Consider the following 15,508-nt stretch of genomic DNA (forward strand, 5'->3'; position numbering starts at 1 on the left):
TAACGGGAGGGAGGAGTAAATGGGATTTTTTTTGTTTCCTGTGTTCTGTCGCCTCAGGTGCCACTCAAGTCTGGCCCAGACATTGCCCCCTGAGGAGGCCCCAGTGGACCGGCCCTTCTGGGGTGTGGATGACCCCAGCATGCCTCTGCCCTTTGATCTGGCTGACATCATTAACAGAGTGGAGTCACTGCTCTGGAGGTGAGTGTAAGATTTGACATGTTGAAATGTGTTTATGTACACACTGAATACATGTATCTATCTCATGCAGCATAGATCTAGTCGCAGAGGATTCACTTATTCATTCATTACCCAGCTGTGGTCATCTGTGAACAATGCTGTTGTTTAATGTTATGTAATATTAGTTAAATTGTCCAAATGATTAAGTAAACCAAATGACGTTAAAATAAATAAATAATTCTAATTGGCGTTGACAGACACTGGTATTTTGGTTTCAGTTTTAAGCTTTGGAATCTCATGCTTTTAAAATGGTATGGATTTGTCACTTCATGCACAACTAGACACCTTACATGTTGTCATACTTTAAATATGCGCACCTGCTCCGCAAGTCGTGTCATAGACCCTTGTAAAAATTGTGAGGAATTTCTTGGAGTTGCTATTTGCATTGGCAAATACATGACATTGGGTGTAATTGGTCTTCCTGTTGGCATGAATCCTAGGTCCTGCTGATTTTGCATGGAGACATCTATAGTCTTTCGTTGACCTGCATCTAAAACACAAGTTAACTTCACATGAGAACTTACACGATATCTGATCAAATTTGACCTCTGTCCATTTCTTCTCTTTCTCTGACAGGATGTAAATATGGATAGAGGAAACAAGGAAGCAAGAAAAAAATGACCCACCAGCTTTTCTGAATGATCCCCACATTAGCTGAGGGGACAGACAAGATTGATTTCCTTTTGATTAGGCCATCTACATCATCCCCGACTCCACCCTCCACTACCCCAGCTGACCCCAGCATCTCAGTCACCTCAACTTGGATTGGCTGGAAGGAAACCAACACAAGAATAGTGCTTCAGTAACATGCTAACAAACGCAATGCTTAGTACCAAGCCACTAGTGTCACAACGGTCTAACAAAACATATATGGAACCCGCATTTCAGTGTTAACATACAACATTGTGTTACTATTTATTATTTCAGTGTACTTTGTTACCTAATCTCATGTAACCCAGACATGCTTTTGTCAGTGGATTGTTCTCATTCTCAGTAGTCATAGTACAGTACATACATATATGCTTTCTACTTGTCACACAGTGTTATAATACAGTATAGAATGGTAAGAAAACTCACTTTGCTCACAGGCTATTGCATTCTTCACTTGTGTATAGTGTAACCCTTTTATTGTGTTAAGAAGTGAAATGAGCCAGAAAAGACCAAAGAACGATTATAAGAGGATGGTTATGAATGTCATCCAATGGAGTACATGAAGAATGTGTTGTTAAGTGTTTATGGTGCAGTGGTGTGCTTGTGCCATATTAATGTGTAACTGTGTGTGTGTGTGTGTGTGTGTGTGTGTGTGTGTGTGTGTGTGTGTGTGTGTGTGTGTGTGTGTGTGTGTGTGTGTGCGCGTGCGTGCGTGCATAAGAGCCTTCACTCTCCCAAATGTCTACATGAAGGCGTGTGTGTACGAATGTGATAGTGTGTGAGCCTGTAGGCAGCCTGCCAGTTGTTTGTTCTTGAAGATGTGCATATGGAGAAACAGAGACTAGCAGCAGGGCCCCTCTGCTACTGCTCTGATGAAAGGCAGCATTGATAGAATGACCCGGAACACAACCGCCGTTTCTCATAATTACAGCTGTTCAATCGCTTTTAATTACTCTTAAAGTGTGTAGAGCACCACATTCCCCTGTAATGCTGCAGGCCATCTAGAGAGTGAGAGAAAGATCCGGCACTTCTGACAAAATCCACATTCAAAAAAGCTAAAAAGGGTGGAAAAGGGGGCCGACGTCAAAGCAGTGTAGCAGCCCTCCTCGTTTGATTTCTTTCTCTATCTAGTTCATGATGAAGTAGAGATGCTGTTTACTATTAAAAATGCAGAATGCACTCCTTTTTTTACTTCTGAAGTTTTTTCCAAGATGTTAATGGTTGCCAAACGCTGTTCTTCTTGCTTCTTCTTTTGCTGCGCCTTTGTTGTTTGTTGTTGTCAGAGAGATTTGTTTGTAGATTGGCAGTAGCTTTGACTTGTTTGAATCACTCTGTGCTCCCTGCGCCACAGCTTGTCTGTCTGAAGCAATAGGAATGGCAGTAAATAAAAAAAAACAGTGTTTTATCCAATGATCTCCATTCTTCTCATTTTTTCTAAATTGCAAATGGACAACAAATATGGTGCACATGTTTCTTCATTCGTGTGTGTGAGGTTCAAATGTCGATCGACTGTAGTTTTACTAATATTTTTGACCTTTAAACCAATCCAATCCATGCAGGCATGTGTGTCAATGCCTTCCCACTGGGTTGAAGGTGAGTTACTGAGCTTTGAAGCAGCCACTTTCTAAATACTCAGGATTCCACAAGACAAATAAGGCAGCAATGAGAGAGATCCATAGTGTAATGGTGAAGCTCACTGACAGGAGCATGCACGTTATATGCACAGTTGTCCTACCAGTATTTCCTGATAAGTAAGAAGTTAAAAAATCATATTGAAGATGCTTAGAGTGTGAAAAAAGTCCCATTTAGTTTCAGCACAGCACTGTATCCAGAACCTTAAATATAATAAAAACATTTGAATAACAAGATAATAAGCCCAATAATTCTCTATAGACAAAAAAAGGAAGCATTTGTGTCGGGTATTTTTATCTGTTTTCCTCTGACTCAGACCTCAAAGGAAACGGTTTGAGTAGCAGTGCAAACATCTTCTACAACAGATTGATTGATGGATTAACTTGATTGATTGAGTGATGTCATTCCCTGCAACGAAGTGATGGCTAATATTCTGTATTCCACTCTGAAACCTCAACTCCACACCTTTTACAAGCCGCCATCCCAAAGGTTGCTTATGCTAACTACTTCCTGTAGTGGCTGAGTGACTGAGTGATGGATGAGTGTGGAGCGTTCTCCCCTCAGGGGTCGACTGAAAAAGGTCACCACTTGAAGAGACAATTACACAGCACTGGTAAGAGCCACAGGTATGCATTGTTCTGACCGGGGTCAGCCGCCAGCCAAGCAGCCAAGCCACCGTCAATTAGGCCAACAATAGGCGCAGGGAAAGATAAAATAACCAGGTGTGTGGTTGGGAAAGGTATCAGTTTGGGGTCATATCTCAGTCAAATGTTTCAGTGTGTGGCTTGAACGGCTGGGACTGATTGTGGTGTAGTTGAATGATATAAGGGAATGGGTTCAAATTTAAAGATGTCTCTATATCCAATTATATAGACATATAGACACACACATATATTTCTATATGTGTATAAGTGAGAAATTATTCTACCAATGTCTGCGAAGGACTATTTCTATTAAGAACTAAGGAAATCTGACCTTAACCATGATCTGTTTAGATTACCCTCCGAACAAGTCACAGTCTGTTTGGATGAGGCTTTGTGCATTATCAGTACGTGTGCAATGCATGCTAAAAATGTATGTTCAAGAATGAATACATGCATATAAATGACTGAACGTGAGCCTGTACAAAGAAATAGATGTGTGTAATGTATCTGACCCAGTGTGTTTGTGTGTGTGTGTCCAAGGTTCCAGGGTGCTGGTTGTGGTTGGAAGCCCTGAGGCCAGAGAAGCAGTAGTAATTGTAGAAGCAGGCTGAAGAGCTGAAGATAGTATCGCAGCTCTGGGGCGGCTGTCAGCAGTGGGAAGGGCCATGCTCATTTGTCACCAACACAGACAAACACCACTCAACACCGACAAAACACTGACTTGATTGACTACATGTGAAGCAACACAAGCCCTAATGTTTTGCAACTGTTAATTGCACTAAAGGTCATAAAAAAGGCAGGCTGGAGAAGATTCACATCAGCATAAATACAAGGCAGCACATGAAAAGACTGTCACTGTAAATTATGACTTTGACTTTATCACCCTCCATTATTTTCCTGATTATATCCATCTTATTTAGATTTATCAATGGAATTTATATGTTACATGTTACAAAATGTTACTCAATAAGGTCAAGATAAAATACTAGTGTAAAGTCCCTACTGATGTTCAATTTATATAGCTGGGTCTGTGAAAGAGTGAAAGTACTAAAGTGTAAATGTATGAATTTTTAAAGTCTCCTTTCCTTTCTTCTCTCTCCTTTCAGGTCGTGACCAGACCAAACCCAGGCAAAGTGGAGCTGCTAAAATCCGAAGCATCTGATCCTGCAAAGCACCTGTCCTCTCTTTTAGAAGTCTCATCACCACTGACGTCTTCCCAGGCCACAGTTCACTTAGTGTTAGAATGAGAGTGAAGTGATGGGTATGCCATGATGCTGATGTTGATGTAGTCGGGGGCCTGGCAACTGAGCAGCTCTGATGAACAGAGGGTATGTCATGATGAATGTGTGTGTATTTATCTGTGTGTAGATGAAAAGTGCAGAGGCAGTCTTGAGGGAGAGAGAGAGGCCTCGCAGATCAAACAGCAGTCTGATCTAATGTAGAGCATGTTTGTGGGTCGTTGCTGTGGCCCTGGCTCTAGTGACCAGCAGCCCCCCAAATCATCTGTCCTGCAGGACCACAATCTCTTTAGTTCTTCCACTCTCATTTTCAATCTGAAGTGGATGACCCATTTTTTCCTTTCATGCCTCATCTTTACCCGAGTCTTCCTGTACACCTCTGGTTAAGTTTTTCACTCACTGTTCAAAGTTATAGTATCACTCAAGAAGCAAGAAGATCAAAAGTATTTATAGACTAAAGTGCCTGTTCCGCTATGCGATGCGTTTATTTGAAATCACCTGGATTCTTTTAGGGCACCAGTCCAGAGCTGTTTTGGTTGTCAGTGCTCAGCTTTATCTCCTGAATGGTAGTATCATTTCAGCTTCACCTTTAGCTAACTTAAGTTCTTGTTAGTGGTTATTGCGGACAGAACCTAGTGACAAATATTATGTTTGGTATAAATGAAAATATTGCACGTAGCATCACTGCAGACACATCATCCCCATCCTCACTGTCTCACCGTAGCACGCACTGAGGCCTGTTTCTCCAGAGTGGTACCAAAGCGTCTCCACTCATACCTGTCTCCCTCTCTTGTCGTTGTGAGAGCTGTTAGCACCATGCCATTCATATCAGTGGGATTAAATAGATCGTTTTCCAGCGTTAGCAGCTTCTCCGCCAAGTGGTCTTGATGTCAGGCCAAGTATAATTGAGTCATCTGCATCTCATCTAAAATGGATGAAAGGACTTTTTGATATCGCACTCCCTCTCCCACTCATACACACACATGCAAACACACACACGAACACATACGCGTTTTTTTTTTCTTTCTTTTTTTTCTGGGGTTTAGAGCAAGCAGCAAGCAGCTCCTGTGCACCATCATTTTATAACTATTAATTTTCACAACGTCCTTTTGAGTCACTGTACTCTGTATTACAAAGAACCTTGTAATACACAGCTTTGGCCCGAACTACTAATATAGATTGTTTGAAGCTGTTTGCGCAAATGACCAGTGATAGTGTTTTTCTAGAGAGGGTAGTTTCATTTACATGAAAACACAAGATGAAAAGAACCACAGCTGGCAATAAATACCTTACAAGAGATGCATTATACTTCGAGGCAGTTGAGGACAAACATGTCATATTGACAATTTTTAAGTTAATTCAGTCTATTTTCAAATACTGCCATGTATTGCAGCTTTTGTCATATTTAAGATATAGACCATAACAAAACAACAAGCAAATGTCAGACAAATATGTAGATTTTAAAAAAAGATGAAAGAAAAATCTTGATGATGATGAAGAAGAGAATATTCAAAGTCAATAATAGCAGGCAGAAATATTTGGGTTAAAAAAAATAGAAGTAGGAGCACACTGGCCTTCGAACTTAATTTTTCTATTTCAATTCTGTCATTCTGATTAATGTTTCTCGAGGAGGCAGACAAGACAAAACTGCAAATATTAGGTCATTAGATGTACAAGAGGTGAGAGATTGGAATAAGGAGGGACGAGGAATAGTTAAAAAGGGTAGTAAAGGAAGCAGGAAGGTGTGATGTATTTGACAGGAGAGATGCTCACCTTATCTGTTCCAACCTTGAGAATGAATTGCTGGCCAGCTTCTTTAAACACACACTCAAACACTCGGTGGCACACACACATACACACATATCCCCAACGCCAACATTGCTGCCCCTTGATTGACAGCCCTTCAAATGAGTGTCTGAGTAGCACTATGCTCTGGCCTTCCAAGTAAGTGGGCCGTCAAATTACATCCAGGGGACTGGCTGGCCCCCTCTCCCGTGGCAGAGGAGATCTATTTATTTGTGTGTTTATTTGCTTGGTTTAAATATTTGGTGGGGGAAAAATATTGAATTTTTGTCCCCCGGTCAAAGTCCCCTCATATTTAGTTAATAAAGAGCAGAGGAGGTTGTTTGCCCAGAAAAGTGCAGGATGGGGGACTTTATTTAAGGCAGTCCTCAGAGAGAGCTGGTGACCTTCTTCTCTTGGAGGAGAGGGCTGTGTACACTGTGCTGAGATTCACTCTCTCTGCCTCCACCAGCCATTCTCCAGTCTAGCTGTGTACTCAGACATGTTTTCTTCCCTTACTTTTACCTGCTCTCTGTCAATTTCCATCCATTCCTTCCCTTCTCGCAGGATCTTTGTCTTCTATTTCTCACACATCCTTACCTCACTTTTCCCTCTGCCTGCCTGTCTTTCTGTGGAGTCTTGCTCTATTCGAGTGGAGTCTCTCTCTGGATTCCCCAGGCTGCATCCAGGTTAAACTCTTAATTGCCTCGGCAGTAGGTGGTTTAAGGCGCTGGCTCACTACAGCTCAGCCAGTCCCTGTGCTGGGGGCTGCGGGGTGACTGGGGAGGGGTGAGTTGTTCTGTGTTCAATTGTGGTTGGTGTGTGCTGGCAGACAGTGCAGGTAGATGATAAAGACTTATTAATATAGATGATGGAGAGATGATGGAGATGACCTCTGACAGGAGTTCTACAGAGAGCTTTAGCTTCATGTCAGACATAAGACTATCTATCTATCTATCTATCTATCTATCTATCTATCTATCTATCTATCTATCTATCTATCTATCTATCCATCCATCCATCCATCCATCCATCCATCCATCCATCCATCCATCCATCCATCCATCCATCCATCCATCCATCCATCCATCCATCCATCCATCCATCCATCCATCCCCTTCATTCCTTTATTCATCCCTAAGGTGCTAATGCTTTTTTGTCATTAAAATAAAATCTGCTACATACATGCTCAGCTCAATGCTGCATATCCACTTATACATATGTTGACAGCAGTCAGTTCACAAATAAAGATGACTTTTTGCTATTACAAACACAGGACTCGGTATACTGTTCTGTCTGAGGGCTTCGTAGAGTGAGAAAGCCTCTGAAGTCAGGCCTGGCTCATTTCATAAGGCTATATTAGCGAGTTAATGCCCCCTATCTCAGGGCTCCACCCCTGCCATTGATTCCTGTTTAAAAGGCTATGGGTAGTCAATACCACCTCCTCATCACCATCTGTCTCTATTTACTAATAAATAAAGTGGAGAGCATTGAGTGTTTTGGCCAGGCCTGTAAAAGCATGCATGCTAATGAGCGCTGGGCCTCTGCGACCAAAAGAGGAGGGAGAAGGTGGGGATACTCTGCCTCTCCGCTAACTCTGTCTTCCTGTCTTTGTCTTGATGGCTTTCACAAGGCACAGCACTCCAATCATGGTAATTGCCCGCCGGTCCAGTTGTTGTTTAACATCGCTCATCAGACGAAATGCTGTTTCACTTCAGCTGCATAGATTTTTCTCCTAGGCTTGCTTGTATGTTCATTCTTGGCTCCCCCCCCCCCTCTCCAAGTAGTGTGTAGGTCAGCTCTTAAGGTCGTGTCTAGTCATTTGTCAGATGTGGCCAATGAGCACTGCCACACCACACTCTGTCAAACTGATCAATTGCAAATGATACAGATTGGCTAGTTTGGTTGGCCCCCTGTGACTGATTTATACTAAAAGGCGCTCAGTCTTTTCTATCCATCTTCTCCTTCTTAGTCCTCTACTTTTTGTAATGTCTACATAGGGAAATGTAATGTTTTGTTAATAAAGAAATGTGAAGGAGGGAAACAATCAATATTTGGAATGAAAGAAATTCCTCATGCTAAGACAGGGCTAGCTCAATATACTTCAGTGACTCACACTGCCACATAAAAAAAAACAACATTTTAACAGCAATTTTAATAATTTTAATATATTAATATACTACTATTGCTCCTACCACTGTTGCTGCTTCTGATACTGCTACTACTACCACTGTTTACGTTATTAATATTTTTAGAAGAAGAAAAACAAGTCATACAAGCATACACATTTACACAAACAGCTTTACAATCCATTTGGTTTGACACAGATTTCCTGAGTGAAGGAGCGGTGCTGATGTGTGGAGGCTCTCATAGCTCAGCATAACACAGTACTGCTGTGTCAACTGTGACCCCAGTGACCCTGCAGGGGCCAGAGAATGGGTTGCAGTGTCACTCCGCGACACAGGTGAAATGAGGGGTCAAATGTCAGCTGTCCAGTGTGTCAAGCTTGCTGATCAGGAAGTGTAGCCTCTCGCTTCAGGGAGTACACAGGGAGTGTCATGTTTTGGACACATACTCGCACTCTGACATAAATCTTCCATGCTTACATGCCATGAAACTCACTGTTAAATGAATGTGCAGAAGAAAAATGGTAGGAAATGCCAGAATCTTTGTTTCCTAGCTGCACAAAGTAACCGTACGAAAGCTGATTAATAGCACTCGGTTAAAGGTTTGAATGAATGTCATTAATGCAAATTAAAAATGTACCAATGCGACCCTGTAAAATGCTTCAAATTAAACAAATTAAATTTATTTAAAGGTTGCTTTCATAAACAACTGGCTAAAGTAATCTTGCGCAATCTACTAGTGTTACTGATTTGATAAAAGTGTTGTATATTTGGAGTAAATTATCATAACATAGAAAATATTGCGCATTTTTATGAAGCAAAACTTTTGCTTTCTTCCGCTCCAATCAGTTTCATCTAATTGTAGTTCTCATTTCAAAAATATTTCATTGGAACTTAAAAGCACTTATACTTAAAGTATTCCAATACTTTTCCTCTCACCTGTGGGGCTATCAAACAGAGTCAAAGAGTGCAAAGGTTCATGTTTGTTTGTCCCAACCTTTGCTCTCTATCTGCAGCTCCCTCCCGTAGTAGACACATCCAAATGGGCCCCCTACCTCCGCAGCACTGAGGCAGTTCTTCCTTCCATCCTTAACCCAAAGTCTTGGGTTAGAGAGCTCACTGTTGTTCTGAGCCACCCCAGCATCCTGGTATTGCTATGAAGGGAAAACAGCAACGCCACAGTAGAGTTTCCTCCCCTTGTCTCATCTGAAGCAGGCTCTGTTGGCTGTCCGGATCAAACTGGCCCACAGTGTGGTGCCGAATCCTCTCTGCAAACAAGAGGAGGCCCCTGCATTAAAGACTCGCCACGGGAGCACCCATCCTAGAAGTTTTACTTTTCAAACGCCTCAGAGAGGGTAAAATTACAAGGAGAGTTTGTGTGTTCAAATGTGTGTTCACGTATGGTTCAGGCTCTGTTATTTCCTTTACAAAATATATTTATATTTAGATTTTTTGTATTAGATATCTGACAAATTTTATACTCTTTATCTGCTGAAGACGCAATAAATATAATTTATTCTGCAAAACTGTTTTGATTTGACTTTTTTGTCACGTGTCATTTAAAAGAAAAAGGAATGTCACCCTTGCATTTTATTTTGGATTTGTCGTCTTAACTTTGATATTACACAATAATGCAACAATATTCATCTTTAAGTGTGGAAGTCTCAGGTGATCCTCGCTCACTGATGTTCACCCCTGCTTTTGACAAAAAACAAGACAGACACTTTTCACTCTTCCATTTCTTTCTTCTTGCTCTTTACCCCTCTCCGCTCTTTACCTTCTCCAACCACTGACTCTGTCCAGGGAGTCATTATTGCTTTGGTAAATATTTCATAGGCCCCAATACCTTTGCACACATCAACCACCTGCCAGCCGCTTTTCTACTCACACACAAACTATGGATAGACAGACCAAAATGAAAGGCAAGGCAAGTTTATTTATATAGCACAATTCAACAGCAAGGTGATTCAAAGTGCTTTACAGATACATTAAAAAACAAAAACAAATAAAAAGCAAAAGAAAGTGAAGTGAACGCAGATGAGGCAGAGCTAGAATGAGAGAAAAGGAGGATTGTGCTCTTTTTTTCCTGGCTTGTGTGCATTTACATTTTGAGTGAGCTGAGATATCTGCTCTGTATCCTGGCTTCATAACAGACTGAGTCCTGTCAGAAGATAGAAAGATTCCCTGGATGTTGTCAAATCTATGCCCAACAACGTTTTGTTTTCTGAGGTCCTATTTTTTGCCCTAAGCATTATTTTTCACTTGGCACACCAAAAAGTTTATTTTTTATTTTTTATCTGAGATGCTTGTGCTAGAAAAGGAGGAAGATAGAGAAAAGGCAAGAAACAAAAGAATGTGCTGGTGCACACCCAAGAAAAGACAGAGAGAGAGAGAGAATACTAAGCTTCTCCTTCTGCTGACCTTGAGGAGGCCTGTAAGCTGCACTCATACTCCCTCCCATCTCTCCCTCCTCCTCTCACTTTTCCAGCCCCACCTGTTTACCTTGACTGGGTTAGATAGGGGTCTTGCATCACCTGCAGTGTCCTCTCTTTTCTTTTCTTCTCTTGCCTGTCCTGTGTTGTTCTCCTCACTTTTATGTAAAAAAAAAGGCTCAAAAGAAGTAGAGATTCAGATATGAAATATTCAGCTTGGATATAAGCACTTTAAGTTGTTTCAGAGTGGATACCTTGTTGCCACAGAGCTTTGACTTCATAAATAAATGGTCAACAGTGGCTTCTAAGACTGCCCTGTCTCCTGTATATATATGGCTGACTTGTTCGTGCGCCCGGGGCTAAGCCCTGCCAGCGAGTTCCAGACCTTAAATATGGATAAGCTATGAAACGCCTCTGGACACACACCTATGTAGTCAGTATACTACTGAATAAAGTTCAGCAGTACACGTGGCAAGAGAACTGGAACAGAAAATGCAGAATCTTCGTTCCATCCTGGGAAAAGCAAGGCTGCTAGTTGTATGGTGGCTGTGCGGAGAATTAAAACTTTCGGTGTGCTTTACATTCAGATTGTATATTTATATACAGTATAGTTCCAACAGGAAGATTTAACGTCTATTCTAATTTCTGCACAGATGGTTGTTGATGGATACGCTGACTCATCAAGTGAATAGATCAAGAAAATTCTGGGCCTTCCTTTGTCACTCCAATTTTGTTAAGTGACCGTGCTTTCTGCAAAAGCTCCAAAGCTGATCTTGTTTCTGTTAAGGAAAAAAGCTTGACTCTTGGTTCTCTTTGAGCTTTCCTATGTAAAAGCTTGTTCTCACATTTGCCTTGCAGTGTTGGATGCGTCTACCAGGAAATGAAATGAGTCCGTAACAAATATTTTGGCTTCTGTTTAACTCTTTGGCAAACAGCAGCTTGCCAACTGCAGCAGTGTTTTTGCTTTCCCAGAAGCCCCCTGGGATGGTGACTCCCAGAGCTTCCGGATAAAGGGTGAACAGTTTGTCTTTCTGATTTAACAAAAAGAAAAGAAAAGAAAAGAAAAAGTATTAAAGAAATGTTTTACAGAGTAGCATAGGTATTAGGATAAGAGGGGCTGAAATAAAGATTTTTCCTTTGTAGATATATATAAGTCCATTCGTATTTCATTTGTGTGACTAGAGATATGGTCTCTGTCTAGCCAGACCATTTAGTCTTGCACCCTAATCTGCAGGTGAAAAGGGGTCTTTTAGCACGATAAAGACGCCCTTGAAGACAAATTTGGCCTCTGGTGAAGCAAGTTGAGCTCAGGTCATGAACAATTTGTGCCTCATTGATTTTGTGTGTGCCGAAGTGTGTGCGTGTGCACATGTCTGAGAGAATATGCAGTGTGCTAACACCCATGAGCCTTGTAACCATAAATCAGCAATAGGAAGTAGTGTGACACAGGCTGCAGGGCCTTGCTGATATGGACTGGAGCTATAATGGACCCCGTTTCAGGTGGAGGAAGACATCAGCTGCACTGATCTTTACTTCCCTGCAGAGCTCTGGAGATTATTACTGTACAAGTAGAAACACTATTCAGGTCACTCAGATGGCAAAAACTTTTCCGTTGGCATTTTCCCCGTACACACACGTCTCTGTACAGTATGCTTGGGCTTGACAGTACTGTACCACTGCATGAATGATGAACTGTATTCATGGTTTGTTCAATGTGTGCAAACAGACAACGGTGCTTGTTATTCTGTCTGTTTGTTGCAGATAGAGCCAGGCTCTTGTTAGCTGTCAGGCCAAGCATCCACAAAGCTGTTCTCTCACTTATTGATGGGGATCCACTAAATTACAGGCTTGAAAAAGGGAGGCAGCATGAAAAAAAAAAAGTTTCCTACAAGCCCCTTATATTTCAGCATTGTGTGTTTGTAAACAAAGAAAAAAGAGAATGAATGTCAAGAAGATCCCAAATGCATTTTTCTTTATTTCACTTTCTTTTTTCTTCTGGCTGTCATTCTTTGGTCAGGCCCTGTCTGGTCTTGCTATTATCCCGAGGCGTTATCACTGTGTAGCTGCCTCTTCAGATCAGGCTTGTGATAAGGGCTAAATAAATGGAATGCTTGGCTAGTGGACATAGGTCAAGCCTTGTTTCGCCCCCTTTTTTTCATGTGTTGTTGTGTTTGTCTGCAGGGGAAGTTGAGGGTGCAGCATGAACGGGCTCTGCAGTCTAATGAACTTATTGATTTCAATTTCAGGGCTGTTCTCTCCCTGCCTGATGTTTTCAAGCTTTCATCCTTTGCTGGACATAAATTAGTAACTCTGTCTCTTGTTTTTTTTTTTTTTTTTTTCCGTTTGCTTAGGCTCAGAGGCAGGTTGCTATCTTAGAAATGCTGTTTTTAAACGTGTTAAAAGCTTCTGTGGTTAGATGGATGCTGTCTCTGTGTGGGTGTTTTCTGTGTGGCTTAGCATACACCTGTTTCTGACAGCGATGGAGCTAAGGAAATGACATAGCTGTGTGCGTGAGTGTCGGTTATTGGGGGTTATTGAAGACGTTGAGTGACTTCTTCCCAGGGAGATCAGGGAGCAGCTGACTACGTCTCTGTGTACGGCATCTACTTGTGTACGTATGTGTGTCCATGTATACATATGAATCTACTAATCCATATCATGTATCACATGCACAACATGTTTTCCTATGAATTTGTGCACACCTCCAAAGACCGAAGTCCATGCCAACATAAGTGAGCGCAGTACATTCCCAAAAAGAAGCCCCGCTCATGGAAAATGAGAGGCCACCAGTGCTGATACAGGAAGCCTTCTCGACCCAGCAGTAACAAGCACTGTGGGATCCTCCACTCTGGACTCAGTACATCCGATATCCCCCATGAAGTCCAAAGGCTAAACAGTTAAAAGGTCCGGTTGCTATATGTAGATGCTCAACACCCTCCACCCCCCACCCCCTGTTCTGAATCTGATACTCTGGGAATCACAATAACAAGGCTGTGAGCTCTGGTCAGTTTTCCAGCGCTACCAATTGGCCTTCTAATAACAGGCGCTAGCTGTGGAGACCCAGAGTGAGACAGATAGAGAGCGTGTGAAAGCGAATTGATGCTGAGTAGCACAGGTTTTAATAGGGCTGTCAGAGTCATATTGTTTATGTCGTGTTCCAGATTAATCCATTCTTCCTTTATGAGCCACTGCAGCCACCATAAATTGCAAGCACGAAGCCGGTCCACTGTTGAGTTACGCCTCGGGGATCAGTGCCACACATGGGCGGAAAATAAATCATTTCCCCTGGATTTAACGCCGGGCAATACCTGGGTCCTTTGTAAATAAAACCATAGATGTTTTTACACCCCCCTGTTTTCTCTCTCCTGCCTCCAGGGCTCTTATTGAATCTCAAAAGGAGAGGGAGGGTGAGACAGAGAGAGAAACATGAGAGAATAAGAGAGAGCAGAGTTGAAGGGGAACCTGGGGAGAAAAAAGGAGGCAAGAGAGAGGGAGTAAAGCAGAGGGGAAAGTCAGGAAAGAGATTCCAAGTGGGGAAGGATGAAGAGACACAAATCCAGATAGCTCCACAAAACAGACAAGCAGAGAGAGAGAGGATGTAGCTCTTGGCTGGGGGTGATATATGCGTATAGCGCTGATTCCCCGGGTTCTTGGGGTGTGCAGGTTGAGATCTGTCAGACTGTCTAAACACAAGGCCGACTGTAATGCACTGCTCTGGAGCAACGGGCACAGAGCAGACAGCCAGCTTCACCAGCACAACCAGCAGGGTGACCCAGCTCAGTTCCAGCACTGGACATGGGTGTAGCCCATGCTGCCTGTCTTCTTATAGCCTGCTGATATCCTCATACCCGCCAGCCCAGGAGAACAGTGCCAAAACCTGGAGAGACAGGAAGAAGAGAAAGACAGACAGAAAGAAAGACGGAGCAACTTGTTCACCCTGGCCTGTGCAGTCTGCCAGTCGGAGGCAGCCAATGAGAATGGGGAATGTGTGCACTGCTCTGTCAGGGCTTCATGAGTTATACATGATGCGCTATGTGAAAATGCTTCCTGTGTACTGTGTGCATCTCTCTTTATCTTTTCTTTTTGCTTTTTTCTTCTTTAACTCCCTTCTTTCCTCATTCACACCATCTTTCTCTACTGTGCTTTCAAGACCTCAAAGTTTGCTTTTCTTTTCAGTGACAAAGTATTCCCTGGTTGTTAAATGTTAATCAATGGCAGGCAGCAGGCTGACATGAGAGGTTCCAGCTTTTGGTGGGGATACTTTGGGACAGCTTGATATCACCTGGGGTAATCCTAAGATCCTCTAGATGTACATGGACCACAGTATGATCAGACCTTCACTGGATCTTAATATGATATTGTCTTTGTTTCCTTTGATAGCATCAGAATCAGATAATTGCATAAATACAGCCATGGAACAGACCCTATACTAATTCATTCTTAACACAAGCATTTAACCTATCCATTATTCATATCTCCAACAACGCCAGAGGGCAAAAATCAGTGCTCCCATGTATATGCCCAGCTAGAGAAAGGTTGATGCATTATTCAGGGTGTGCCAGGCTAAAGACTGTTCTTCCTGTTCTCAACTGCTGGAAGCAACAATCTTCCTACTAGGACACTGTTCTCTGTCTGTAACTCTGTCCTCTCCTTTGCCTATCTCCATCTTGGTAATATTTTATCCTTGGTGTTTATCATCCACATTCCCTGTGGAATTGCTTTCTTCATTGCGCTGCCCTACACAGAACATGGAGTACATGTTCCTT

General features: G+C 42.3%; 1 protein-coding gene across 1 annotated transcript in view; it reads left to right on the forward strand.

Annotated features, from left to right (window-relative positions):
* fto (FTO alpha-ketoglutarate dependent dioxygenase) overlaps positions 1-2,298 on the forward strand; it is a 114,699-nt gene extending 112,401 nt beyond the window's left edge. The window contains exons 9-10 of the mRNA XM_085253553.1: positions 58-198; positions 814-2,298. Of these exons, the coding sequence (XP_085109679.1) occupies positions 58-198; positions 814-820 (148 nt within the window). The 3' untranslated portion in view covers positions 821-2,298. The remainder of the gene's footprint in view (positions 1-57; positions 199-813) is intronic.
* The last annotated feature ends 13,210 nt before the right edge of the window (positions 2,299-15,508 follow it).

This window comes from Mchenga conophoros, linkage group LG1 (genome assembly GCF_057382185.1).
Source record: "Mchenga conophoros isolate Kocher_MC1m ecotype Shallow Benthic linkage group LG1, M_conophoros_male_GT1.1, whole genome shotgun sequence".
In the NCBI taxonomy this organism is placed as follows: Eukaryota; Metazoa; Chordata; class Actinopteri; order Cichliformes; family Cichlidae; genus Mchenga; species Mchenga conophoros.